This window comes from Dendrobates tinctorius, unplaced genomic scaffold, assembly GCF_039654945.1.
Source record: "Dendrobates tinctorius isolate UK_male_01 unplaced genomic scaffold, ASM3965494v1 ptg000098l, whole genome shotgun sequence".
NCBI classification, from domain to species: Eukaryota; Metazoa; Chordata; class Amphibia; order Anura; family Dendrobatidae; genus Dendrobates; species Dendrobates tinctorius.
Window position 1 is genome coordinate 21,363,261 of NW_027361766.1, and position 26,664 is coordinate 21,389,924.

Below are 26,664 nucleotides of genomic sequence, written 5' to 3' on the forward strand. Positions count from 1 at the left end.
AAACAATAATATCCCTCACCTGTCCGATGCTTTGTCCCACGCCGGAATCCATGTCTGGGGAGGATTACTAGTTTTCAACCTGAACGGTGCCAAGATGCGACCATCCAGGCTGAAAACCACTGGGGAATGAGATGCTGCAAGTACAGCATCAGTGAGCAGCGGTGACCTCATCGAGGTTACCACTGGTAACTGAGGCCGCGTTCCCAGCCAGGCAAATGAACAGCGGTGACCTCCCTCCGGTGAGATCACCACTAGCACAGTGAGAAAAATTCTCACGCTGTAGAGGAGAGTTCAACGCAGTTCAAATTCACAGCAGTGAAATTCTCACGGTGAACTCACATCTGCATCGTGAGACTTTTTCCCACTGTGCTAACGGTGATCTCACCGGAGGGAGGTCATTGCAGTTTATTGGCTGGGAACACAGCCTCAGTGACTGGAGGTAACCTTGATGAGTTCACCGCTGCTCACTGATGCTGTGTGCTTGCAGCAGCTCATTCCTCAGCCTGGACGGTCACATGTTGGCACCATCCAGGTTGAAAACTAGTAATCCCCAGACATGGATTCCGGCGTGGGACAGTGTCACACAGGTGAGGGATATTGTGGTTTTTCTATTTTCCTTTATTACAGGAGACGAGGGATTCAGTGGATTGGGTGTTAGATGAGTATAACTGTTATTTTTAAATAAAGGAAAAGCCTGTTTTGTTGTTATTTTAAAATTAAAAAGGAAAAGCGTGCTTTGTTTTTATTTCAAATAAAGGACTTTATTCTGGCTGTGTTTTTATGTACAATATAACTATAGTAGTAGACACCTCTCCATTACTAATCCGTGGGCTTGATGTCACAGACAATAGAAAGGCGACATCAACCCCATAAATATGAACCCCACTTGCCACCACTACAGGTCAAATGGGAAGGGCCAGAGAAAACACCAGAATTGGTGCATCTAATCGATAAGCCTTCTCTGAGCGGCTGCAGGCTACTATTTTTAGGCTGGGGGTGACCAACATCTATGGCCCCCTTAACAGCCTGAGAATACCAGCCTCCAACAACTATCTGCTTTAGCAAGGCTGGTTGTAAAAAATGGGGGGGACCCCATGCCTTTTTTTTTTTTTTTTTTTTTTTAAATTTATATTTAAACAACATAGGGATCCCTCTATTTTTTATAACAAGCCTTGCTGAAGCTGATAGGTGAGGGTTGCAGCCCCAGCTGTGAGTTTTGCCTGAATGATTATCAAAATTACAGGGGAACCCAAGCTTTTTTTAAAAAAAAATATATATATATTTAGAGCGCAGGTGCCAGCTGATATTCCCATCAGCTGCCGCCTGCTCTCGCTGGTATTAGCGGCAGCAGGTGTAGACTGAAGGGAACAGTGTATCATCCAAAAAGGTCAGGGAAGCATATAGCCATAAAAAATAGCAAGCTTTATTTCAATCAATACAAAAAGACAATCATTAAAAGGAGATGAGTATCCAATAGGACACCACAAGGTGCAGTGACATTACAATTCCAATAATATCGTGCTCAATGCTACAAAAGGGGCGTGCTCATGAGTAAAAAGCATCCAATCTGATGAACTAGGTGTTCAAAAATATAAAGACATTACTATAATTATAACACTTATGGTACATTAAATAGATGGAAATACCACCAGAGTATGTGTCATAAGAGCGTTATTTCGGCAGAATCCTAGAAGATACAGTAACTGAAGTACACTAATAAGGGTAAGTACCCAGCATAAAGACACTGCTGTTAGTGCAATGAGTCATAGGATAAGAATAGAATAAAGTATCTTAATGAATAAATTTTAAGCAGAAACCCCAGTCTGAAATATATATAACACAAGTACCATCATGTGTATAAAACAAACACTGCCACAATACTCTGATCTTATCATGGGGTAGTTAGCAAGTAGAGATATCAGCGCAGATGCCTAGGTGTATAATCCATAAGGCTCCTACAGTCTACCGCCCCCATTCCCCAGGTGTGCCATGACAGCCCCATAAAGAAACATAATGAAATATACGACCTTGTGGTATCGTGGTCCCGGACACGCGTTTCGCGTTAGCTTCATCCTGGGGATAAGTGAGTGACTTACCCCCCAGGACAAAGCTCACGCGACACGCGCGTCGGGGACCACAATACCACATATGTTTGTTAGGAAGTGCCATTTATTTAGGCCCTATTTGTTGCATTCTGTAGGGAACAGTAGTTTCATCATACGACGCCAGTGACCGGAGGCAAATTCTTTACCTCCCATCACATCTGCGGGTTCATGTTATTTGACAGTGTGGGAACCGTGACTGTGTGACCGGCGGTAATGATTTTACCGCTGATCAGAAGCAGTGTTTGCCATGCTGTCATGCACACGACAGCATGACAAACACCCGGTGTTGGGGTGGGTGGGGGTTGAAACTGGTGAAGTCCGTGTTTGGCGTCCGTGACCGAACAGTAGGTGTTCAATACGGACACCAAACTTTACTGTTCGGGTTCGCCCATCTCTAATTATCATGTAAAAATGAAGATGGTAGAATGGATTATCAGAATCAAAATTGTATGAGTAGTAGAGAAGGATTATAATATAAAGAATGTAACAAAAATGCATCTAAAGATCTAATATCTATACAGCTCTGGCAAAAATTAAGAGATTACTGCAGTTTTATAAAAATCAGCTTCTCTACATGTCTGACAGCCATTCCATTCCAGTGTCAGTTGTATTCCAACCAGAGTACACCTCATTCTACTTAATGTGCTTCTGATTAGGTGATCACCTGAACCAAATCTTATTTAACGAAGTAAAGTATAAAAAAAACCCTGCTGTGGTGCTCACAATCGTCTTGCAATTGGACAAGCTGGATGGCAAAACAAGTGCTAGTAATATCCCAAAAGTAATTGGAATGAAAAAATAACTTTAAACTATGTCAAAGGAGTTGAAAAGAAAAGTCTTGAGTGAGGAAAAGAAGGGCTCAATTCTGGCTTTACTAGCAGAAGGCTACAGTGAGCGTCATGTTGCCTCTGTCCTTAAAATTTCTAGGACAGCAGTCCATTACAACAAGGTAAAGCAGCACACATTGGGGACAACAAAGCTACAGACCGGCAAAGAGCAAAAACGACTCTCCACTGACCGGGATGATAGTAATCTTATTCAAATGTCACTCAGCAACTGAAGGATGACATCAAGTGACCTACAAAAGGAATGGCAAATGGCAGCTTGGGTGAAGTCCACGGCAAGAACAGTTCGAAACAGGCTCCTAGAGGCAGGGCTCAAGTTATGTAAAGGTAGAAAAAAGCCTTTCATCAATGACAAGCAAAGGAGAGCCAGGCTGAAGTTTACCAAAGACCGTAAGGACTGGACCATAGAGGACTGGATTAAGGTAATCTTCTCTGATGAGTCTAATTTTCAGCTTAGCCCAACACCTGGTCATCTAATGGTTAGACGTAGACATGGAAAGGCATACAAGCCACAGTGTCTTGCACCCACTGTGAATTTTGGTGGAGGATCGGTGATGATCGGGGGATGCTTCAGCAAGGCTGGAATTGGGCAGGTTTGCGAAGGACGTATGAATCAAGCCACATACAAGGTTGTCCTGGAAAAACAGTTGATTCCTTCTGCTCAGGCAATGTTCCCAACTCTGAGGACTGTTTATTCCAGCAGGACAATGCGCCATGCCACACAGCTAGGTCAATCAATGTGTGGATGAAGGACCACAACATTAAATCCCTGTCATGTCCAGCCCAATCTCCAGACCTGAACCCCATTCAAAACCTCTAGAATGTAATCAAGAGGAAGATGGATAGTCACAAGCCATAAAACAAAGAAGAACTACTTACATTTTTGTACCAGGAGTGGCATAAGGTCACCCAAAAGCAGTGTGAAAAACTGGTGGAAAGCATGCCAAGACGCATGAAAGCGGTGATTAAAAATCATGGTTATTCCACAAAAACAGGTATTAGACCTACCGGTAATGATGTTTCCAGGAGTCCATCCTGACAGGACCATGGAGGACGTCCTCCTCCTCCTTACAGGGACAGGAAAGCACACGAGAGGTTAAAAGGCCCCGTCCCACCCCTTTCCCTCAGTGACTTAACAAGTACCACAGCGTGGATAATGCTATAACTCTTTTAATGGTATCATCATATTACATCAAATGACATAACTTAACATAACCTATCAGGGAGGGAACTACCCGTGATGTCAGGATGGACTCCTGGAATCATTACCGGTAGGTCTAATACCTATTTTCCAGGACGTCCACCTGACAGCACCATGGAGAGTACCAAAGCACCTCCTCAGGGTGGGATCACCGCCTGGAGAACTTTTCTCCCAAATGCGGTATGTTGGCCTGATAGCACGTCAAGTTTGTAGTGCTTGCAAAATGTATTCAGGCTGGCCCAAGTTGCCGCTCTACAAATCTGCTCGACTGAGGCGCCTGCGCGCTCGGCCCAGGAGGCTGAAACTGCCCTAGTAGAGTGGGCCCTTAAGGGATCTGGTGGGTTGGCGCCTTCCGACTGGTATGCGTCTGAAATTACTGAGGTGATCCATCTTGCGATGGACGCCTTAGAGGCTTTTCTCCCCCTATTTTTAGTTTGAGTCAATACGTCAGTCATTGGTGGCCTCTAGATAGCTTATAACTGCCCGTCTTACGTCTAGGGAGTGGAGACGCTGTTCTTTCTCATTGCGGGGATTGCTGCAGAAGGATGGTAGCACTATCTCCTGATTTATACAAACCCCTGATTTGTGGGGTCCTGGGTTCGAATCCCACCAAGGACAACATCTGCAAGGAGTTTGTATGTTCTCCCCGTGTTTGCGTGGGTTTCCTCCGGGTACTCCGGTTTCCTCCCACACTCCAAAGACATAATGATAGGGAATTTAGATTGTGAGCCCCATCGGGGACAGTGATGAAAAATGTGTGCAAAACTGTAAAGCGCTGCGGAATATGTTAGCGCTATATAAAAATAAAGATTATTATTATTATTATTATTATTATTATTATTATTATTTTTTATATTCTGGTAATAGGCTACCTTGGGGATAAAAGCCGGATCTAATCTTAAGGTTATATAATCGTCTCTGATCTGGAGATATGGATCCTTGGTGGACAGGGCCTGGATCTCCCCTATTCTTTTGGCCGTGGTAATGGCTACCAGGAAAGCCGTCTTCCGAGAGAGAGTCGAAATGGACATTCTACCACTAGGCATGTAGGGGTCCCAACATAAAGATCTGAGTACCAGGCCGAGGTCCCAGGGCGGGGTGAGCTGCCTAATTGTGGGGCAAAGACGCTGCATGTCCTTTATGAATCTTACCACCCAAGGATGGGAGGCTAAAGGGTAGTCGAAGAAGGCGCTCAAAGCTGAAATCTGGACCTTTAACGTGCTGGGTTTAAGCCCTTTATTATATCCCGACTGCAGAAAGTCTAGGACACTAGGGAGGACAGGGGTACCTGCCGAGAGGTCGGACCTGCCACCTTCCAGGCAGAATCTCTTCCATATTTTTCTGTAGATTGCGGATGTTACCGGTTTCCTGCTGGCCAGTAGAGTGGATATGACCTGCTCGGATAAGCCCTTTGCTCTCAGGATGTCCCTTTCAGGATCCATGCCGAGAGGTGTAGCCTTGCTGGGTCTGGATGGCGAATCGGCCCCTGGTGGATAACATCTCCCTTCAGGGGTAGCTCGACTGGGTTTCCTACTGCCATGGCTCCTAGCAGCGGAAACCAGCTTCTCTTTGGCCAGTATGGCACTATTAATATCACCGACACGCGGTCCTCGCAAAGCTTCCTGAGTACCGCCGGTATCAGCGCCAGTGGTGGGAATGCATACAAGAGGGGTTCCGTCCAGGCCTGGCTCAGGGCATCTACTCCGTCCGGGTGGTCTGCTGGGTTCAAGGAGTAGAATCTGGCGACCTTTGAGTTCTTCCGGTTTGCAAACAGGTCTATACTGGGGGTCCCCCAACGCTGACAAAGCTGATGGAAGATTTCTTCGTTTAGTTCCCACTTTGTCGGGCTGACCCGCTGTCTGCTTAAATAGTCTGCTACTACGTTCTGAGAACCCTCTAGGTGGATTGCCGTTATGGAGAGGACCACCTCTTCTGCTCAGGCGAATATTCGTCCTGCAAGTGCCTGGAGTGGTCGATGTCTCGGACCTCACTGGTGCTTCAGGAATGAGACTGCCGTTGTGTTGTCGGACAATATCTGGACATGTCGATTTCTCACTACCGACCGATTCTGACGCAGGGCTTCCCAGACCGCATAGAGCTCCCTGAAGTTGGAGGATCTGTATCTCCATCTTCCCTGAAAAATTCTCCCTTCTACGTGGGCTCCCCATCCCCACGTACTGGCGTCTGTGGCGATTACCACATACGGCGAGGTTGTCCATAGCACGCCCACCTGTAAGTTCTGGGGCTGTATCCACCACCGTAGGGATCTTCTTACCGTGTCTGGTAAGGATATGGGCCCGTCGAGCTCTGAGATGAGGGATGGATGGGGACCTGATAGTATGCACTCTTCAGGTCCAGAGTACACATGACGGCATCCCTGTCTATAAGTTGAATTGCTGAGCGTATTGATTCCATTCAAAACCTTTTGTATACCACCCAGGCATTTAGGGGTTTTAAGTTTATGATTGTTCTGGCCTCGCCAGATGGTTTCGTAATGGAGAATAGGGAAGAGTAATGACCTTTTCCCCTCTCCTGCTGCGGAACTGGCACTATGACCTCTGACCTGAGCAGGTCCTGTAGATCTGCCCACATGGTAGAGCCTTCCGGGACTACGGTGGGGGCGATGTATCTGTCGGGGGGAGGGGAATAACATTCTATGCTGTACCCTTCTGTGATGGTTCTGAGGACCCACTGGTTCTGGGTTACCTGGCGCCACCTTGCTGCGAATCGTCGCAGTCTTCCCCCGACACCTATGGCGTCATTGCCTTCTAGACCTGGAGGATGACGCGAAAAGAGGGGCTTTGCTTCTCCCCCCTTGGCTCTGAGTGTTTCTAAAGGAGCCCCTGTTGGATCTACCCTGGCTCCTAAAGTCGGTCTGTCTCCTGAAAAAGGACCCTCTACGAAAGGACTGGGGATGCTTGGGTTTTTCTTCTGGAAACCCCTTGTTTTTGTCAGACACCTGCTCTAGGATGCTATCTAGAGCTGGCCCGAACACCCTTGAGCCTGAAAAGGGGATGGAGCAAAGCTTTGCCTTTGAAGCGTTATCCCCAGACCAAGACTTCAGCCAAACCGCTCGCCTAGCTGCGTTGGAAAGGGAGCTGTTTCTGGCTGCGAATCTTACTGACTCGGCCGACGTATCTGAAAGGAACACAGTGGCTGATTTCATCAGAGGGAGGGAAGCTAGGATCTCAGATCTAGGGGTCTTGTTGGATAAATGCTCTTCCAACTGCCTCACCCATAGGAACATGGACCTGGCCACTGAGGTGGCTGCTATGTTAAACTTAGTAAGGGCAGCTGCCGATTCCCATGTTCTCTTTAATAGAATATCCGCCTTCTGGTCCATCGGGTCTCTGAGACTTGATGAGTCCTCGAAGGGGATGGCGTTTTTTTTGGTCACCCTAGCTACAGGAACATCGATTTTAGGAATTTCCTCCCACAATCGTGTTTCCTCTGGGTCAAAGGGCAGTCGGCTCTTAAAGTCCCGAGACAGTACGAGTCGCCGTTCTGCCTCTTTCCATTCTCCTAGGACCATTGCTTACGGGGAACACAGTTTGTTTCCGAGCGACCAGTCCCCCAAACATCAGGTCCTGTCGGGACTGCGGTTTTGGAACATCCTCTATCTGCATGGTGTTCCTTACCGCCTGCACCAAGTCCTCGGTGTCCTCTAACTTAAACAGGTATTTCCTGCCTTGGTCCCTCCTGTCAGTCGGGATCTCCCCCTCCTCGGGATCCGAGTCCCGGGGGTCTGACCCCTCAGGCGAGCTTGTCCCGGCTTCTAGCTGCCCCGGGTTCTCTATCGCCCACACCGCCGGCTGCGTGCAGGGCCCGGCTTCCAGCCGCAACCGCCGCGCGGTCTGTAAGTTGTCGCGTCGGCATCGCTCGCTGCCTGCGGGGACCCGGCTTCTAGATGCGACTGCCGCGCGGCCTGGAGCCGAGAGCCTCCCACCGGGAGGAGCGGCTTCCTCCAGGAGCGAAGTCCTGCTCCTGGCTTTGGGGCAGAGGGACTCCCCACCGGGAAGTGTCGGCCCTGGGCATCCTGACAGGGGGAAGGATTGGACCGGCCACCCGATCCCCCTGCGCCCTCTGGTAAGCTTCCTGCTCCTCTCGTATGTCCCTCCGTGCAGGGACAGGAAAGACACTGAGGGAAAGGGGTGGGACGGGGCCTTTTAACCTCTCGTGTGCTTTCCTGTCCCTGTAAGGAGGAGGAGGACGTCCTGCATGGTGCTGTCAGGTGGACGTCCTGGAAAAGGAGATTTTTGTGTACTCACCGTAAAATCTCTTTCTCTTAGCCTTTAATTGGGGGACACAGAACCGTGGGTGTTATGCTGCTGTCCACTAGGAGGAGACACTATGCATAATCTGAAAAAGATTAACTTTGGCTCCTCCTCTGCAGTATACACCCCTGGACGGCTTCAGCCTTCTCCAGTTTTGTGCCAAAGCATAAGGAGGAACGTAATCAAATAACATAACCATGCCTGTAAGAAGGCTACTATGTTCGAGCTCAAAGAACAATATGAGAACTCAACAGTAAACAACGGCCCATAAGGGCAACAGGGTGGGAGCTGTGTCCCCCAATTAAAGGCTAAGAGAAAGAGATTTTACGGTGAGTACACAAATATCTCCTTTACTCTGTCGCCTAATTGGGGGACACAGAACCGTGGGACGTCCCAAAGCAGTCCCTGGGTGGGAAGCAGTGGATGAATATTGTGTTGACAGTTCCCTAGACTTGGGGTACTGCCGCCTGCAGAACCAGTCTACCCAGGCTCGCATCCGCTGAGGACTGGGTATGAACACTGTAGTGTTTCGTAAATGTGTGTAGGCTAGTCCAAGTGGCCGCCTTACACACTTGTTGTGCCGAAGCCTGATGCCGAATGGCCCAGGAGGCCCCTACTGCCCGTGTAGAGTGTGCCGTGATACCGGCCGGAAGAGGGGAACTGTTAAGTCGGTAGGCCTCATGTATGGTGGACTTGATCCACCTGGCAAGGGTAGCCTTGGAAGCCGGCAGCCCCTTGCGACTACCTTCCGGAAGAATGAAGAGGGAATCAGATTTCCGGAAAGGTGCTGTCCTGGACACGTAAATCCGCAATGCTCTGACGAGGTCAAGCGTATGCAGAGCCTTCTCCACTCTATGAACCGGAACCGGGCAAAGGGATGGCAGTGAAATCTCCTCATTGAGGTGAAAGTTGGACACAACCATCGGAAGGAAGGATGGTACCGTGCGGAGAACCACCCTGTCCTGGTGAAAGGCTAGGAAAGGCCGTCTGCAGGAAAGTGCTGACAATTCCGACACTCTGCGTAACGAGGTGATCGCCACTAGAAAAAACACTTTCTGAGACAGAATGAAGAGTGGAACTCCTCTAAGAGGTTCGAAGGGTGGAGCTTGCAATGCTGTCAGGACCAGATTGATGTCCCACGTATCCATCGGACGTTTGTAGGGAGGAACCAATCGGGAAACTCCCTGGATGAAAGTCCTTACTTGCGGTTTAATAGCAATGCGCTTTTGAAAAAGGACTGAAAGCGCCGACACCTGACTCTTAAGCGAGCCTAAGGATAGCTTGGCGTCTAGGCCCGATTGAAGAAAACCTAGTACCTTCGGGAGGGAATAAGGGAGTGGGACTTGTCCATGAGATTCGCACCAAGAAAAGAAAGCTCTCCAGGTACGATAATAGATCTTGGCGGAGGCAGGCTTCCTTGCCCTGATCATAGTTGCAATGACTGCCGGTGAAAAACCTGCCTGGGTTAGAATCCAGGTTTCAAGGGCCATGCCGTCAAATTGAGAGCCCCTGAATTCTGGTGGAAGAACGGACCTTGAGACAGAAGGTCGTGACGGTCGGGTAGACGCCAGGGGGCATCTGCTGTAAGTTGGACGATGTCGGCGTACCATGTACGTCTGGGCCAGTCTGGCGCGATGAGGATGGTCGGAACTCCCTCTTGCTTGATCTTCCTCACGACCCTGGCGATTAGGGGGAGGGGTGGAAAAATGTACAGGAGTCGGAACTGGGACCAGTCCTGGACCAGGGCATCCGCTCCGAGCGACCGCGGGTCGTGTGTCCTGGCCATGAAATTGGGGACCTTGGTATTGAGATGGGATGCCATTAGGTCCACCTCCGGGGTTCCCCAGCGTTGACAGATCTGGCAAAAAATCTCGGGATGGAGAGACCACTCCCCCGAGTCCATTCCTTGCCTGCTGAGGAAGTCGGCTTCCCAGTTTTCTACAACCGGAATGTGTACCGCAGAAAGTACCGACCTCGTGTCTTCCGCCCAGCGGAGGATATGAGCCACTTCTCTCATCGCCTGGGCGCTGCGGGTCCCGCCTTGGTGGTTCACGTATGCCACAGCCGTGGCATTGTCCGACTGTATCCGTATGTGCGAGGCTGCAAGCAAGTGATGAAAGGCTCTCAGTGCCAAGAGAATGGCCCTGATTTCCAGAACATTGATGGGCAATGTCACTTCCCTCGGTGACCACTTGCCCTGTGATGTAGGTGCACCGCCCCCCAGCCTGTCAGGCTTGCATCGGTAGTCAGGATCTATCATTGTCCTGAGAGGAATGGCTTCCCTCGTGTAAGCGAGGTTGGTTTGAGCCACCAATGCAGGGACCTCCTGGTTGATGACGTCAACCTTAACTCCCTGTCGAGGGAGAAGGGGTTCCTGTCCCAAGATCTGAGTATGGCTAGTTGAAGGACCCTGAGGTGAAACTGGGCAAATGGCACTGCCTCTATTGCTGCTGCCATCCGGCCGAGGACTCTCATGGCAAACCGGAGAGATCGAGGAGGACTGCGAAGGAGTGTGCGAACTCCCAGACGGATGGCCAGTGTCTTGTCCTTGGGAAGGAGCACCAGGCCCCTGGCGGTGTCGAATACCATTCCCAGGAATGTTAGAGTCCGAGTTGGGATAGTCGACGATTTCTGTAGGTGGACTAGCCATCCCAGGCGACTCAGAGTGTCTAGTGTGATTGAGACACTGACCTCGCAGTCTTTGAAAGTGGGAGACTTGATGAGGAGGTCGTCCAGGTACGGGACGACTAGAATGCCTCAAGTGCAGGACGTCCATGGTGGCCGCCATGACTTTGGTGAACGTTCTTGGAGCCGTGGCGAGTCCGAACGGAAGGGCGACAAACTGGTAGTGGTTTTGGTTGACCGCGAACCTGAGAAACATTTGGTGGGCGGGAGCAATTGGTATGTGGAGATACGCATCCTGTATGTCTATGGAGGCGAGGTATTCTCCCTGGTCCATGGATGCAATGATGGACCGGAGGGACTCCATGCGGAAATGACGGACCCGTACGTAATTGTTGAGCTGTTTTAGGTCCAGTATGGGTCGGACGCCGCCTCCTTTCTTGGGGACTACGAACAAATTTGAGTAGAATCCTCGGAATCTCTCGTTCGCGGGAACCGGCACCACAACTCCTGATTGAAGGAGAGAGGAAACCGCTTGGTGGAAAGCACAAGCCTTTTCTGGTGGTGTTGGAGGAATAGAAAGGAAGAACCGGTTCGGTGGAACGGAAGTGAACTCTATCTTGTATCCGGAAGACACTATTTCCCTGACCCACCTGTCTTCTGTAATAGGCAGCCAGACTTGCTGAAAGAGTAAAAGTCGGCCGCCTACTGGTGGGGTGTCTTCCGGAGGTCGCAAGTCAAGATGAAGCGAAGTTCTGAGGTTTTCCTCCCTTGGGTTTCGCTTGGCCTGCTTTCGACTGCCAAGCCCTGTCCGGTCGCTGCTGCGTCCGTGGGTTGTCCCTGCGTGGAGAACAGTTACGGTTTTGCACTGGGCGCGAAACGGACCAGCCCGAGGAATTCCGAAAGGATCGGAATCGCGTCTGGTTTCTTCGTTTAAACGTGCGTTTCGGTTTTAGTTGAGGGAGAGAGGTACTCTTACCCCCAGTGGCATTGGCTATCATGGTGTCCAACTTTTCGCCGAAAAGTCTTTCAGTAAAATACGGAAGTCGCGTGAGGGACTTCTTTGAGGCCGCATCCGCTTTCCATTCTCTCAGCCAGAGGATGCGTCGGATCGTGATGGCGTTTGATGCTATTCCCGCTACACCTCTGTCGGAATCCAGGGCTGCATGAATAATGTAGTCTGCTACCACTGCTATCTGGACCGCTTGGTCCGAGAGCTCAGGATTTGAAGCCTGAAGACCCTCCTGTAGTTTTTTGGCCCAAGCCAGGATGGCCTTGGCTGCCCAAACTGAAGCAAACGCAGGGCCCAGAGAGGCGCCTGCCGCTTCGAAAATAGAACGAGCCATGCGTTCTACTTGCCGGTCTGCTGCGTCCCTGAGGGTTGAGCTATCCGGCAGAGAGAGTAAAGTCTGCGCTGCAAGCCTAGAAACCGGAGGGTCCACTTCAGGTGGATCTGTCCATTGTTTGGTGTCTTTCTGTGGGAAGGGGTACTTCGCTTCCAAATATTTGCGATTAGCGAATTTTTTCTCAGGCTGCGCAAACTGTTTGGTAAGTATTTTCTCAAACTCATGGTGATTAGGGAAGACCTTAGGTGGTTTCTGAACACTTTCAAAGCATATCCTATGTTCTGGGACTTCCGGGGCGGACTCTGGAATTTTTAGCACCCGATGAATGGCAGAAATTATGTCCTCAACTAGCGCTGTATTGCTAGGGGAGAAGGTACCACGGACCTGTCCGTTTCGTTATCTGAGTCGGAGTCACAGATGCCCTCCGAATCCTGTGCCTCGCTAAGGTGATCCCTGGAGGGCGACCTGGGGCGGGGGTCTTCTGTGGTGGGGGATCCCTGTGGTAAATTGCACTGTCTGTCTGTGGCAGGGGACTGCCCAGGAGACCTGGAATGACGCTGTCTCTCCCTGGAGGGGGACGACCTTGTGCTATAGTGCGATTCAGGTGATCGAGACCTGTGGGTCCGCTTACGTCTGTGAGAGTCGGAAGCCCGACTCTGCAGAGCTTGCAGCAATGTAGCAGTTAGGTTGTCTATGGACTGTGTCATGGACTGAGACATCCGAGTTGCCCATTCCGGCGTGGCCTGTGACACTGAAGCGTCAGTAGGGACTCCCTGGGGTTCTGACCCAGAATTCTGGATGCAGTCCCGGCAGTGCGGATACGTGCTGCCACTAGGGAGCGTGGCTTTGCAGGCTGTGCAGAATGCATAGAAACATTCCTGCCTGGTTCTCTTCCTTGAGCCCGGCATAGTGCACAGAGGCTGGCTATAAGGGATCGTACAGGGGTGGCTACGCAGAGGGAACCCACAGAGAGCCTTATAGGAAGTATAGATTCACAGCTGAGTAATGAGAACCCAGCTGTGAGCTTACCCCACCGGTGTGCCCCTAGGTCCAGCGCCGACAGATCCAAGTTCTGTGCCCCCCGGAGACCGCTGTGATGCTCCTCTCCTGGATCTCATCCAGAAAAAATGGCCACCGGGACTCTGAGGAGAGGGAGGAGGGGGCGGAGAGCTGAAAAGGGCGCGCTGGGCTGTGTAAGAACGCCCCCTTTCTGCCTCAATCCGCCCCTTCTATGACACTCCAGTGTGTCATTTTGGTCATCCGGGGGGCGGGGAAAAGGCGGCGGCTTCGGCTAGGCCGAAGCCGCTGTCTACATTAGAGGCCTGATGCCCAGGAGGGCTCCAGAGCGGCGCGGTAGTCCGGGGGGGGGGGGGGGGGCCGATTTGTACCAGACCCCCCCCAGAATGGTCGACTGGATAGCGGTGGGGGTAGCAGGGGTAGCGGTTTCTGTATGTGGGGCCCCTGAAGCGCTATGGAGCCGCTGCTGCTGCAGAGACAGGGACGCAGAAAAAGCCCTGTCTCTGCTGTGCCATCCAGTCCGCACCCTCCCCCGGCCCCAACAGGATCCCTCAGCCGGCCTGGGGTCCCTGGAAGCTGCGGAATGCTGCCTGATCTCCGACCCTACCTGAGGCGTCTCAACCTAATGCCCCCTGCGGGGGATTAGGGAGGGTGCGTCTGTCACCATCAGGGGGTCTTCATCCTCGCCTCAACCCAGACCCCTTAAAGGGGTTGGGGAAGGAGGGGGGTCTCGACCTCGAACCAGGACCCGAGGGACTGGGGAGGGAGCGACATGGGGAATAGCCACCTCGACCTCAACCGGGTACCCCTAATAGGGGACCGAGGAGGGAGCCATGCCGGGAGTCTCGCTGGAGACCCTCTTTTCTTCATCTGTATTTCCGGACGAAAAAAGGAAAAAAACGGAAGAAAAAAGGTGTGCCTCCTTGCGACACTAAGCAAAAACTGGAGAAGGCTGACGCCGTCCAGGGGTATATACTGCAGAGGAGGAGCCAAAGTTAATATTTTTCAGATTATGCATAGTGTCGCCTCCTAGTGGACAGCAGCATAACACCCACGGTTCTGTGTCCCCCAATTAGGCGACAGAGTAATATTGATTTCTGAACTTCTGAACTCTTCTTGAGTTGAAACATTAGTATTGTTGTTTCTAAATGATTATGAACTTGTTTTCTTAGCATTATTTGAGGTCTGCAAGCAGTACATTTTTTTTGTTATTTTGACCATTTCTCATTATCTGAAAATAAATACAAAATTTAGTGCTTGAAGTTCCAAGGCATGTTGTCAGTAGGTTATAGAATTAAAGAGCAATTTACATTTTACTCAAAAATATACCTATAAAAGAGAAAAAATCAGACAAACTGAACATTTTGCAGTGGTCTCTTAATTTTTGCCAGAGCTGTATAGTTTACACACACAGCGCCTGTTAATAGGTTAATAGTACAAGACATACAATGTTCTTTATGTGCCAAATGCGGCCACTTAGAGCTCTATGGACAGATCAAATGCCCAAGGCAGACAGATACCAGCATAGAGTATCCTATTGTGTGACTAGTAAATAGCCAGACAATCTATCCCACTGAAGAGACAAAACTGTCTTTAATTCCAAAGAAGCCAATTCATCTTAACTGAGCCACCTGAAGTAGGAAAAAACAAATCAATAAGGAAGACTAAGAAAGTACATAGACACCATTGTCTTAAGGGATTATTTGTATTTTAGTGATCATTCTCAGTCCTCCTCTACCCATCTGTGTAAGATAAGTTGTCATTGCCTTCATTATACTCTAGCAATTTATCTCTATTAGGTAGGGAGCTGTAAAACACAAAACGATCTTCCGAAATACCTCATTCCTAGGGCGGACTGGGACAGCAGATCCGAAAAGTCGTCAAGAGAGGCGTCATCCTGCTGTGGATACATGAAGCATAAATAATTGAAGACTGAAAAGTACAACTAGTGTCCAATTTTACAAACCCATGAGGCAAATGAGTAAATAAGACCTACCCATGACAATTCTGTATAACAGGGTGCACAAATGATATAATTAAACCAAACTAACGGCACAAGTACTATATGCCACCTTGTGTTCACAGAAATCAAAAATGGTGCGTTGTCAACTCACAACGAAGTGCAAATCACCCATGTGACCAGAAGTTAAATTAACTAATAACTGAGAATGACCACCCAACCGGATATTATGTTACAGTGAGAAGTACAGTAAGATGCCCACAGCCATCGCCGTAGGAGAGATCATTGCCTGGAGTCTGCTCGGCTTTGTAAAGACGCAGGCCTTGGGTGTGTTAGCTGGAGCTCTGTAGGTCATGGTGTTCTTGTCCACAGTAACTTTTTCCTGACAAACACAAACCTTATTATTAGGTTTATCTAACACATCATCTGAGCTTCATGAAGCTAAAAACACGTGTGATGTGTTTTGTGGTACAGTTTGACTTCGTACTGAAATACTTTCTAATGTTTTAGATTATGGAATTCAAGAAGTTGAGTAAAATTGTATGTTAAAAAAAAAAAAAAGAAAGAAAAAATTATTATATAAAAATGTTATAGCACCCATTTTATATTACTGCTAAAATGGGAAATGGCTGCACTTACCCAAACAGTGAGCAATTCTAGTGATCCCAAATTAATATACTTTTTTTGTTTTAATGTCTTAAAAGATTCAGCTCTTTGTTGGAAGTAAAATTATTGTTTTTTTGTTGCTATTTTATAAGATAAAACATTTTATTTTTCAATCAATGAAGCTGCATGAAGGCTTGTTTGTTTGGTTTTTCTTTTGCAAGGCGAGCTGACCTTTTTATTGATAGAAATTTCGGTCTGTATAAACAACATTTTGATTGTTTTTCAATGCATTTTTCCCTAATTTTTTGCTATGACTGAAAAAGCAATTTGGGGGTTTTGATTTTCCTTTCCTATTTATGGCATTTACTGTAAAGAGGATTAATTCATCTCCTATTTTGATCATTCAGACTTTTACGGGCTCGGCAAAACAAAATAGGTTTTTTTTTATTTCTTTACTTTTAAACTGGGGAAAAAAAGGGGGATGAATCAAACTTCTACAATTTTTTTAGTCACTTTAGGGGATTTGAACTTGCAAGTGTAGCAGTACAGTATTGCAGTGTATAGTGAAAAATCATAGTCTCCTATAATCAGGGCTGCAGGGAGGCAGATGCCCGCAATGACACCGCCCTGGGATTCCAGCACTTGGTGTTTGTGGAACAGCGGAGCCTGGTCCATACTCCCCTCGATATGAGATATACTTTTTGTTACACACCGGGGAGGTCCAATCTACCTAGAATCCTCTTCTAGAATCTCCTGGCAGCAACTTATCTTCCTCAGGAACAAAAGGATCAGGTTTGTTGAAATCTGTCTGATCCTTTCCCATACACAGCTGCCCTTGGATGTGAATAGGCAAACCCCAATACACTTTAGATTAATGGCACATGACCATCTAATGTGTATAGTCACCTTAAAAGGGGTGTCCACTAGTCGGACAACCACTTCTCAAATGCTATATTAACCCCTAAAAAATAACGGCCTATATTCCACTCCGGTGAGGCCGCAGTTCCAGCAACGTCGACACCTGGGGCCTGGGAGCTCGTATGACATTATGTCAAGCGAAACCTGCAGCCAACCAGCAGCAGCTTCATTCCAACTTCCTTCAGACCTAAGACAATCAGAGGAAGTCTGAGCAGCAACTTTGCCTTCTTCCTGATGTCAGTTTCATCCAAAATGGCCACTGATTTACATAAGGAAGAGCAGGCCCTAACATTGCTGGAATGGCGTCCACACTGGAGAACAGTATATGTTATTTTATAAGAGGTAATATAGCAATTGAGGATGGGTTTTCTGAGTTGTGGACAACCAATATAAGGCCTATCATTTATTTAAGCAGGCATAAAGTAAAGTATTTACAAGTATAGAAACTGGGGGAAAAAACAAAAACATTTTTTTCATTCTTTGGAAACACCACCATGCTTGCACACAGCCAAAGTATAAGAATAGCTCCCTTAAGGTCTTGATAATAAAGTCTGGCTGTAGATGCATTAGTACCTGGCTTTTGGAAGTCAAATTCTTGTTTTCCTTTCCATTTCTGTAATCTGCTGTCTGACTTAATGACGGCCTTCTTTCCATCTGCTCAGACATATGGTTGCAACATTAAAATATGCCAATATGGTCAAAACAAAAATTGTTTTACAGTGACTATACCCAAGAAAGCTATGTAATAATATACAACGTAGTTGCAGCAGTTCCTATATCGGCTAGACTATCCAAAATAATTGTCCTGCGTTCAGGGCGACAAACTTTAATGTGACTTTAAGGAAACCAGTCATTTACAAACATAATAGCTACCTAAAGATATAGGTGTAATCTGCAAATAAATAGAGTTCAAGTCATGTCTGCCAGGTTTAATGGAACAGCGGCTACATGGATAAAATTAAGTTATATTCTCCTAGCAGCCGCTCGCTTCCAGTCATCGGGGTGGTGCAGGGAGCGGCTACATCAGGATGTACTAAACAAAGAGGACAACTCATCACTCCCCCTGCAGACTGATTGACAGACCATTCTGTGTGTGTGTACAGAGCAGGATGTCAAAATGTCAGGAAATGATTACAGCACACTCATAATATAGCGAGTGGTGACTGTAATTACAACACCATTTTATTTTTAGGGACCACATCACATTTGAAGTCACTTTGAGGGGTCTATATGATAGAAAATACCCAAAAGTGATACCTATTCTAAAAACTGCACCCGACTGTACTCGAAACCACATTCAAGCAGTTTATTAACCCTTCAGGTGCTGCACAGGAATTTTTTGAATGTTTAAAAAAATAAAATAAAAAAAATGAACAAACTTTTTTTCACAAAAAAATGATTTTTTTTATTTTACCAAGCGTAACAGGAGAAATTGGATTGCAAAAGTTTTTGTGCAATTTGTCCTGAGTACGCCGATACCTGATATGTGGGGGGAACCACTGTTTCAGCGCATGGCAGAACTTGAAAGGGAAGGAGCGCCGTTTGACTTTTTCAATGCAAAATTGGCTTGAATTGAGATCGGACGCTATGTCACATTTGGAGAGCCCCTGATATACCTCAACAGTGGAAATCCCCCACAATTGACCCCATTTTGGAAAGTGGACCCCCCTAGGAACTTATCTAGATATGTGGTGAGAACTTTGAACCCCCCCCAAGGGCATAACAGAAGTTTATAACGTACAGCCGTACAATTAAAAAAAATCATTTTTTCCACAGAAATGATATTTTCATCCCCAATTTTTATTTTCCCAAGGGAAACAGGACCCCAAAAGTTATTGTGCAATTTGTCCTGAGCACGCCGATACCCCATATGTGGGGACAAACCACTGTCTGGGCGCATGGCAGAGCTCGGAAGGGAATGAGCGCCGTTTGACGCAAAATTGGCTGGAATTGAGATTGGGCGGCATGTCGCGTTTGGAGAACCCCTGATGTACCTAAACTGTGGAAACCCCCCACAAGTGACCCCATTTTGGAAACTGGACCCCCAAGGAACTTACCTAGATGTGTGGTGAGCACTTTGAACCCCCAAGTGCTTCACAGATATTTATAATAATAATAATCTTTATTTATATAGCACCAACATATTCCGCAGCGCTTTACAGTTTAACAGTTTCAAAACACAAGTCATAAGTAACAACGTTAACAATACAATAATTGAAGCAAAATAAGACGAAATGAGATGACCCTGCTCGTGAGAGCTTACAATCTACAATGAGGTGGGGGAGATACAAAGTACAGGTGTGTATTTACAATTGTGTATTTACAATGAAGGTCCAGCCATCTTGAGGGAGTGAAGGATGGATGGAGATAGTGAATGGGCTACACAAGCACACTTACACAGAGAATTACTTTGATCAGTGAACGTGATAGGTCGCTCTGAACAAGTGTGTTTTGAGGGAGCACCTAAAACTATGCAAATCGTGGATAGTCCTGATTTCTTGGGGTAGAGCATTCCAGAGGATAGGAGCAGCATGGGAGAAGTCTTGGAGTCGGGAGTGGGAGGTACGGATTAGTGCAGAAGTTAGTCGAAAGTCATTTGCAGAGCGCAGCGATCGGCTAGGCCGATAGACAGAAAAGAGGGAAGAAATGTAAGGGGGTGCTGCACTGTGGAGAGCTTTTTGGGTGAGAACAAGTACTTTGAATTGGATCCTATAATGAATGGGCAGCCAATGTAAGGACTGGCGAAGAGCGGATGCGTCCGAGTACCGATTAGCCAGATGGACGATCCTGGCCGCTGCATTAAGTATGGACTGGAGGGGGGATAGTCGAGTGACGGGGAGGCCAACTAATAGAGCATTGCAGTAATCCAGGCGGGAGTGGATCAATGCAACAGTGAGGGTTTTTGTTGTTTCCATAGTGAGAAAAGGGCGGATTCTAGAGATGTTCTTTAGGTGTAAGCGGCAAGAGCGGGCAAGAGATTGTATATGGGATGTGAAGGAGAGATTGGTGTCAAACAAAACACCCAGACAGCGTGCCTGCTGCCGGGGTGTTATTGTGGTACCATCCACGGAGAGGCAAATGTCAGATTTAGGGAGGTTAGTAGACGGCAGGAGCAGAAGTAGTTCAGTTTTAGAGAGGTTGAGTTTCAGATAGAGAGTGGACATGATATTGGAGACTGCGGACAGACAGTCACTGGCGTTCTGTAGTACAGCGGGGGTGAGGTCGGGGGAATATGTGTATAGTTGTGTGTCATCAGCATAAAGATGGTACTGAAAGCCAAATCTGCTGATGGTCTGTCCAACTGGGGCTGTGTAGAGAGAGAAAAGAAGGGGACCAAGGACTGAGCCCTGAGGTACCCCAACAGCAAGAGGAAGAGGAGATGACGTGGAGCCAGAGAACAAAACACTGAAGGAGCGGTCAGAGAGATAGGAAGAGAACCAGGAGAGAGCAGTGTCCTTAATGCCTAGTGATTGGAGCCTAGAGAGTAGGAGATGGTGGTCAACAGTATTGAAAGCTGCAGATAGGTCATGAAGAATGAGCAGAGAGTGGTCACCATTACGTTTTGCTGTCAGAAGGTCATTGGTCACTTTGATGAGTGCAGTTTCAGTCGAATGTAAGGGGCGGAAGCCAGACTGTGAAGGGTCTAGAAGGGAGTGAGTGGAGAGGTAACGGGTAAGGCGGGAGTAAACTAGGCGTTCCAAAAGTTTAGAGATGAAGGGGAGATTGGAGACTGGTCTGTAGTTGTTTGTGCAGGATGGGTCGAGAGCAGGTTTCTTTAGTAATGGAGTAACAATGGCGTGTTTGAAGTAGGATGGGAAAATGCCCGAGGAGAGGGAGAGATTAAAGATTGTAGTCAGGTGGGCTGTGACGACTGGAGAGACAGACTGGAGGAGATGTGAGGGCATGGGGTCGGTAGTGCATGTAGTCGGACGAGAAAAAGAGAGGAGTCTGGAGACTTCTTCTGTTATGGGATCAAATGTGGAGAGTGAGCCAGGGGAGATGTAGGAAGGGATGGGAGTCACAGCACTTGGTGGTTGGGAGCAGATTTCTTGACGGATATTATCTATTTTTTCTGTAAAGTGGGAGGCCAGGTCATCAGCACAAATGTCTGTGATAGGGGCTTGTGCTTTTGGCCTGAGGAGGGAGTGAAAAGTGTCAAAAAGTTTCTTGGGGTTGTTGGCTAGTGAGGAGATCAGGGTGGTGAAGTAGGTCTGTTTGGCAAGGTGAAGGGCAGCGTTATAGGTTCTTAACATAAATTTGAAGTGGATGAAGTCTTCTGGTGTGCGGGTTTTTCTCCATAGGCGTTCAGCACTCCTGGAGCATCGCTGGAGAAGTTGAGTTTGCGATGTGAGCCAGGGCTGTTTTACTCTGTGTTTGGAGGTTCTGAGGGTGAGGGGAGCTACTTGGTCAAGGGTGCTTCTAAGAGTGTCATTGTAGTGATGAACAGCCAGATTAGGACAGGAAAGAGAGGAGATTGGGGACAGTGATGAGTGTAGGGAATCTGAAAGTGTCTGAGGGTTAATGGCTTGTAGATTTCTTAATGTGTGATAGGTAGGAGTGTGCTGGGGTGGATGAGGATTTGTGAGCGTGAAGGAGAGAATGTTGTGGTCAGAGAGTGGAAGCGGTGAGTTATTTAGGTGGGAGATTGAACAGAGCCAGCAGAAGACCAGATCAAGGGTGTTACCGTCCTTATGTGTTTCAGAGATTGAATGCTGTGAGAGGCCTAGAGAGGTGGTTAGTGATAGAAGCTGGGATGCAGATGTGGAAGTAGGGCTGTTAATGGGGATGTTGAAGTCTCCCAGGATGAGGGTTGGTAGTTCTGAGGACATGAAGTGCGGCAGCCAGGCTGAAAAGTGGTCAAGGAAGTGGGTGGGTGAGCCTGGGGGCCGGTATATGACCGCTACCCTGAGTGAGAGGGGATGGAAGAGCCTGATGGTGTGGACCTCAAAAGAAGGGAATAAGAGTGATGGAACTGGGGGGATGACCTGGAAAGTGCATTGTGGGGACAGGAGTATGCTGACTCCACCACCATGTCTGTTTGTGGGTCTCGGGGAGTGAGAGAATTGTAAGCCACCGTAGGAAATGGCAGCAGGAGAGACAGTGTCAGAATCCTGAATCCAGGTTTCAGTGAGGGCCAACAGATTAAGAGAGTTGTTCAGAAAGTAGTTGTGTAGGAAAGGAAGCTCGTTACAAACAGACCGTGGATTCCAGAGGGCACAATTAAAAGATGTAGATGAGGGAGAGCAAGTAATGTTAATAAGATTATTATGGTTTCGATATGAGGTAGGGTAGGGGTTGAGGTTGGGGGATGGTGGACCAGGGTTGGGGGAGATGTCCCCTGAAATCAGTAGGAGTAGGAAGATAAAGAGCAGATAGTTGTTGGAATTGTAAGTGTTTTTTTTCTGTGATGTGTTTGGGCAAGATGGGCTGAGGTTTCTCAGGATGGTGAGGAGTGCGTGGGAGCTGTACATGGGAAAGGGAAGTATAGAGGGGCTGATGTGTATGAGTCGTGATGGAGGGGGGATGGGGTGGTGAATGTGGATGGCAAGGGAACACAGGAGAATAAAAATAAAGCACATGAATTGGCAGGAATTGAGATCAAACGCCATGTTGCGTTTAGAGAGCCCCTGATGTGCCTAAACAGTGGAAACCCCCCCCCAATTCTAACTTCAACCCTAACCTCAACACACCCCTAACCCTAATCTCAGCCCTTACCCTAACGGGAAAATGGAAATAAATACATTTTTGTTTAATTTTATTTTTCCCTAAGGGGGTGATAAAGGGGGGTTTGATTTACTATTTATGGCAGGTTTTTATGTTTGGCAGCTGTCACACACCAAAAGACGTTTTTTATTGCAAAACATAAATTTTTGCATCTCCACATTTTGAGAACTATAATTTTTCCATATTTTGACCCACAGAGTCATGTGAGGTCTTATTTTTTGCGGGACGACTTGACGTTTTTATTGGTACCATTTTCGGGCACGTGACATTTTTTGATCGCTTTTGATTCTGATTTTTGGGATGCAGAATAAACAAAAACCAGCATTTCATGAATTTCTTTTGGGGCAGGGCGTTTACACCGTTTAGCGTGTGGTAAAATTGATAAAGCAGTTTTATTCTTCAGGTCAGTACGATTTCAGCGATACCTCAATTATATTTTTTTATGTTTTGGCGCTTTTATACAATCAAAAAATTTTATATAAAAAATTATTTTTGCATCGCTTTATTCTGCAAGCTATAACTTTTTTGTTTTTTCGCTGATAACGCTGTGTGGCGGCTCATTTTTTGAGGGACAAGATGATGTTTTCAGTGGTACCATGTTTATTTATATGTCTTTTTGATGTTATTGCACTTTTTGATTGTCTTTTTTTTTTTTTTTTTAAGGGGTTCACTAAAGGGGTTAACTAGTGGGATAGTTTTATAGGGCGGGTCATTACAGATGTGGCGATACTAAATATGTATACTTTTCTAGTTTTTTGTTTTTTTTTACAAATAAAAATTTATTAGGGAATATTTTTTTTAATTTAGGAATTTTTACACTTCTTATACTGTATTACATCACTGTAAAGTGTCAGATCGCTGATCTAGATCTGCGAACTGACAGGCACTGAGGAGGCTCTCAGCAGGCACTGAGAAAGCCGCCTCCCTGCAGTACCCTGAAGGCCCCCGTGGCCATCTTGGATCCGGGGGCCTGCAGCGAGGAGGCCCTCTGAACAGCGCGATCACATTGCGCTGTTCCGAGGGGCTCAGGGAAGCACACAGGGAGCCCCCTCCCTGCCCGATGCTTCCCTTTGCCCCCAGTACACTGCGATCATGTTTGTGCCTGGGGTTAATGCGCCGGGGGCGGTCCGTGACTGCCCATGGCAAATAGTGCCGGGTGTTAGCTGTGATAATTAGCTCACTCCCGGTGGTGATCACCGGCGCTCACCCTGTGAGCGCCGCTGATCGCGTGTGACGTACTATTCTGTCCATGGGACTTAAGTCCCAGGTCACATGGACGGAATAGTACGTCCAATGTAAGGAATGGTTTCATATTTTTTTAAGTTTTTTTTGCAAACAGTAGTATGAAGGCTTATTTTTCTGCAAGAGTTGGAAATTTTTTTGGTACCATTTTGTGTACATAGCGTTTTTTGATCGCTTTTATTTGAGGGTTTTTTAGACCCAGAATGAACAAAAAACAATTCAATTATGGTTTTAATTTTTTTTTTTTTGCGCAGTTCACCATGCAGTAAAACCGACAAGAACGATTTTTTCTTCGGGTCAGTATGATTAGAGAGATCAGATTAATATCCTTATTTTATGCTTTGCTATTTTTACCCACGCTGAAAACAATATTTTACAAAAATTGATTTGTGCTGGCATTACAATATTCGGAGAGCTGTAACTTTTTTGCCGAATGAGTTATATCGGGTTTTTTTTTTGCCGTATGATTCTTTTGCCTATTTTTGTTTTAATGCAATTGCTGCATTTTTAGTGGCGAAACAGCTTTTCGTGACTGGTGTGCTCTCTGTTTTTTTTGGGTTTTAACACTTTTTGCTTTTTCACTTAGTACCACTGTGGGACATGTATATATTTTTTTTTCAATCGATGGCCTCATACATTGCAGTACCTGTGTATTGCAGAGCTGGAGACATATCACATCTCCTCCAGTCCCTTTCCCCTGCTGTCACCACTCACCTATCAAAAATATTCAACCTCTCACTCTCTTCTGGTATCTTTCCTTCCTCATTTAAGCATGCCATCATACAGCCATTACTTAAAAAACCATCCCTTAACCAAAACTGTGCCGCGAACTATAGACCTGTCTCTAATCTTCCCTTCATCTCTAAACTCCTGGAACGCCTGGTCCACACCCGTCTTATCCGCTATTTCTCAGAAAACTCTCTCTTCGACCCTCTCCAATCTGGTTTCCGCTCTTTACACTCTACTGAAACTGCCCTCACTAAAGTCTCTAATGATCTTCTAACAGCTAAAGCTAATGGTCACTACTCCATGCTAATTCTCTTGGATCTCTCTGCAGCATTCGACACTGTGGATCATCAGCTCCTCCTCCTACGCTCCGTTCCATTGGCCTCAAGGACACCGTTCTCTCTTGGTTCTCCTCCTATCTCTCTGACAGCTCCTTTACTGTATCTTTTGCTGGCTCCTCCTCTCATGTTTCCCTTACTGTTGGGGTTCCTCAAGGATTGGTTCTAGGCCCCCTCCTCTTCTCTTTGTATACTGCCCCTATTGGTCAAGCAATCAGTAGATTTTGGTTCCAGTACCATCTCTATGCCGATGACATCCATTATACACTTCTGATATCACGCCTGCCTTTTTGGAAAACACCAGTGATTGTCTTACTGCTGTCTCTAACATCATGTCCTCCCTCTATCTGAAACTAAACCAGTCAAAAACTGAACTCCTTGTGTTTCCTCCCTCTATTAACCTACCTATGCCCGACATTGCCATTTCCATGTGTGGTTCCACCATTACTCCCCAGCAACATGCCCGCTGTCTTGGGGTCATACTTGATTCAGAGCTTTCATTCACCCCCCACATCCGATCACTGGCTCGCTCTTGTTATCTGCACCTCAAAAACATTTCTAGAATTCGACCCTTTCTTACTTTTGACTCTGCAAAAACGCTTACTGTTTCTCTTATTCATTCTCGTCTGGACTATTGTAACTCTCTACTAATCGGTCTCCCTCTTAAACTCTCCCCTCTCCAATCCGTCCTGAATGCAGCAGCTAGGATCATATTCCTCACCAATCATTACACCGATGCCTCTACCTTGTGTCAGTCCTTACACTGGCTACCCATCCACTCCAGAATTCAGTATAAACTTATTACCCTCACCCACAAAGCCCTCCATAGCTCAGCACCACCCTACATCTCCTCCCTCGTCCTAGCCTACCACCCTAACCGTGCCCTCTGTTCTGCTAATGACCTGAGGTTAACATCTTCAGTAATCAGAACCTCCCACTCCCGTCTCCAAGACTTTTCACGAGCCGCGCCAATTCTTTGGAATGCACTACCCAGGCTAGTACGATTAATCCCCAAACCCCCCAGTTTTAAGCGTGCCTTAAAAACGCATTTGTTCAGACTGGCCTATCGCCTCAATGCATTAACGTAAATATCCCTGTGTGGCTCATTTCTAAATTTTTTTACCATAACCAGGTTCCTCGCATCATGTTCTCACATGCTTTTTGCATTTAATAGCCCTCTGTGTCTGTACTGTTACATATTTAGACTGTTAACTGGTTCATGCAGCAACAGGAACACCCGATTCTTACACTAGGTAAGGTCCAAATCATAAAAACAATAAAAGCAATTGTTACCATCCACCTTTCGTGTCTCCCCTTTTCCCTTATAGATTGTAAGCTTGCGAGCAGGGCCCACATTCCTCTGGGTATCTGTTTTCATCTATGTGTTTATTGCTATGCTATGCTGTAATGTCTATTGTCTGTACAAGTCCCCTCTATAATGTAAAGTGCTGCAGAATATGTTGGCACTAAAGGAATAAAATTATTATTATATTAATGTCTCACTCACAGTGCCTGTAAGACCCTGATTATAACTGGATTCAACAGGCTACGTACCCTGGGGTCAATAGATTACCATAGGGTACCATGCCAATGATTGGCATCTGCGATTACAATGCAGTGGGGTTGATCCTGTCAAAGGGGCTTTTAACCACTTAGATACCGGCCTCCATTTGCTCCAAAACTGTCCAGAGCCAATACTCCAGGGTGTCAGCTGTTATGTACAACTATCCCCTGCAGCAA

General features: G+C 47.1%; 1 protein-coding gene across 7 annotated transcripts in view; it reads right to left on the minus strand.

Annotated features, from left to right (window-relative positions):
- Positions 1–26,664, minus strand: part of LEMD1 (LEM domain containing 1) — a 64,499-nt gene that overhangs the window by 12,928 nt on the left and 24,907 nt on the right. For 3 of the 7 annotated variants that reach the window (XM_073587209.1, XM_073587206.1, XM_073587210.1), the window contains 3 exons: positions 17,468–17,548; positions 15,633–15,752; positions 15,249–15,310 (listed from right to left, as the gene is read on the minus strand). In XM_073587209.1, coding sequence (XP_073443310.1) covers positions 15,249–15,310; positions 15,633–15,752; positions 17,468–17,548 — 263 coding nt within the window. The remainder of the gene's footprint in view (positions 1–15,248; positions 15,311–15,632; positions 15,753–17,467; positions 17,549–26,664) is intronic. The other 4 variants (XM_073587212.1, XM_073587211.1, XM_073587208.1 and 1 more) reach the window with 3 other exon arrangements.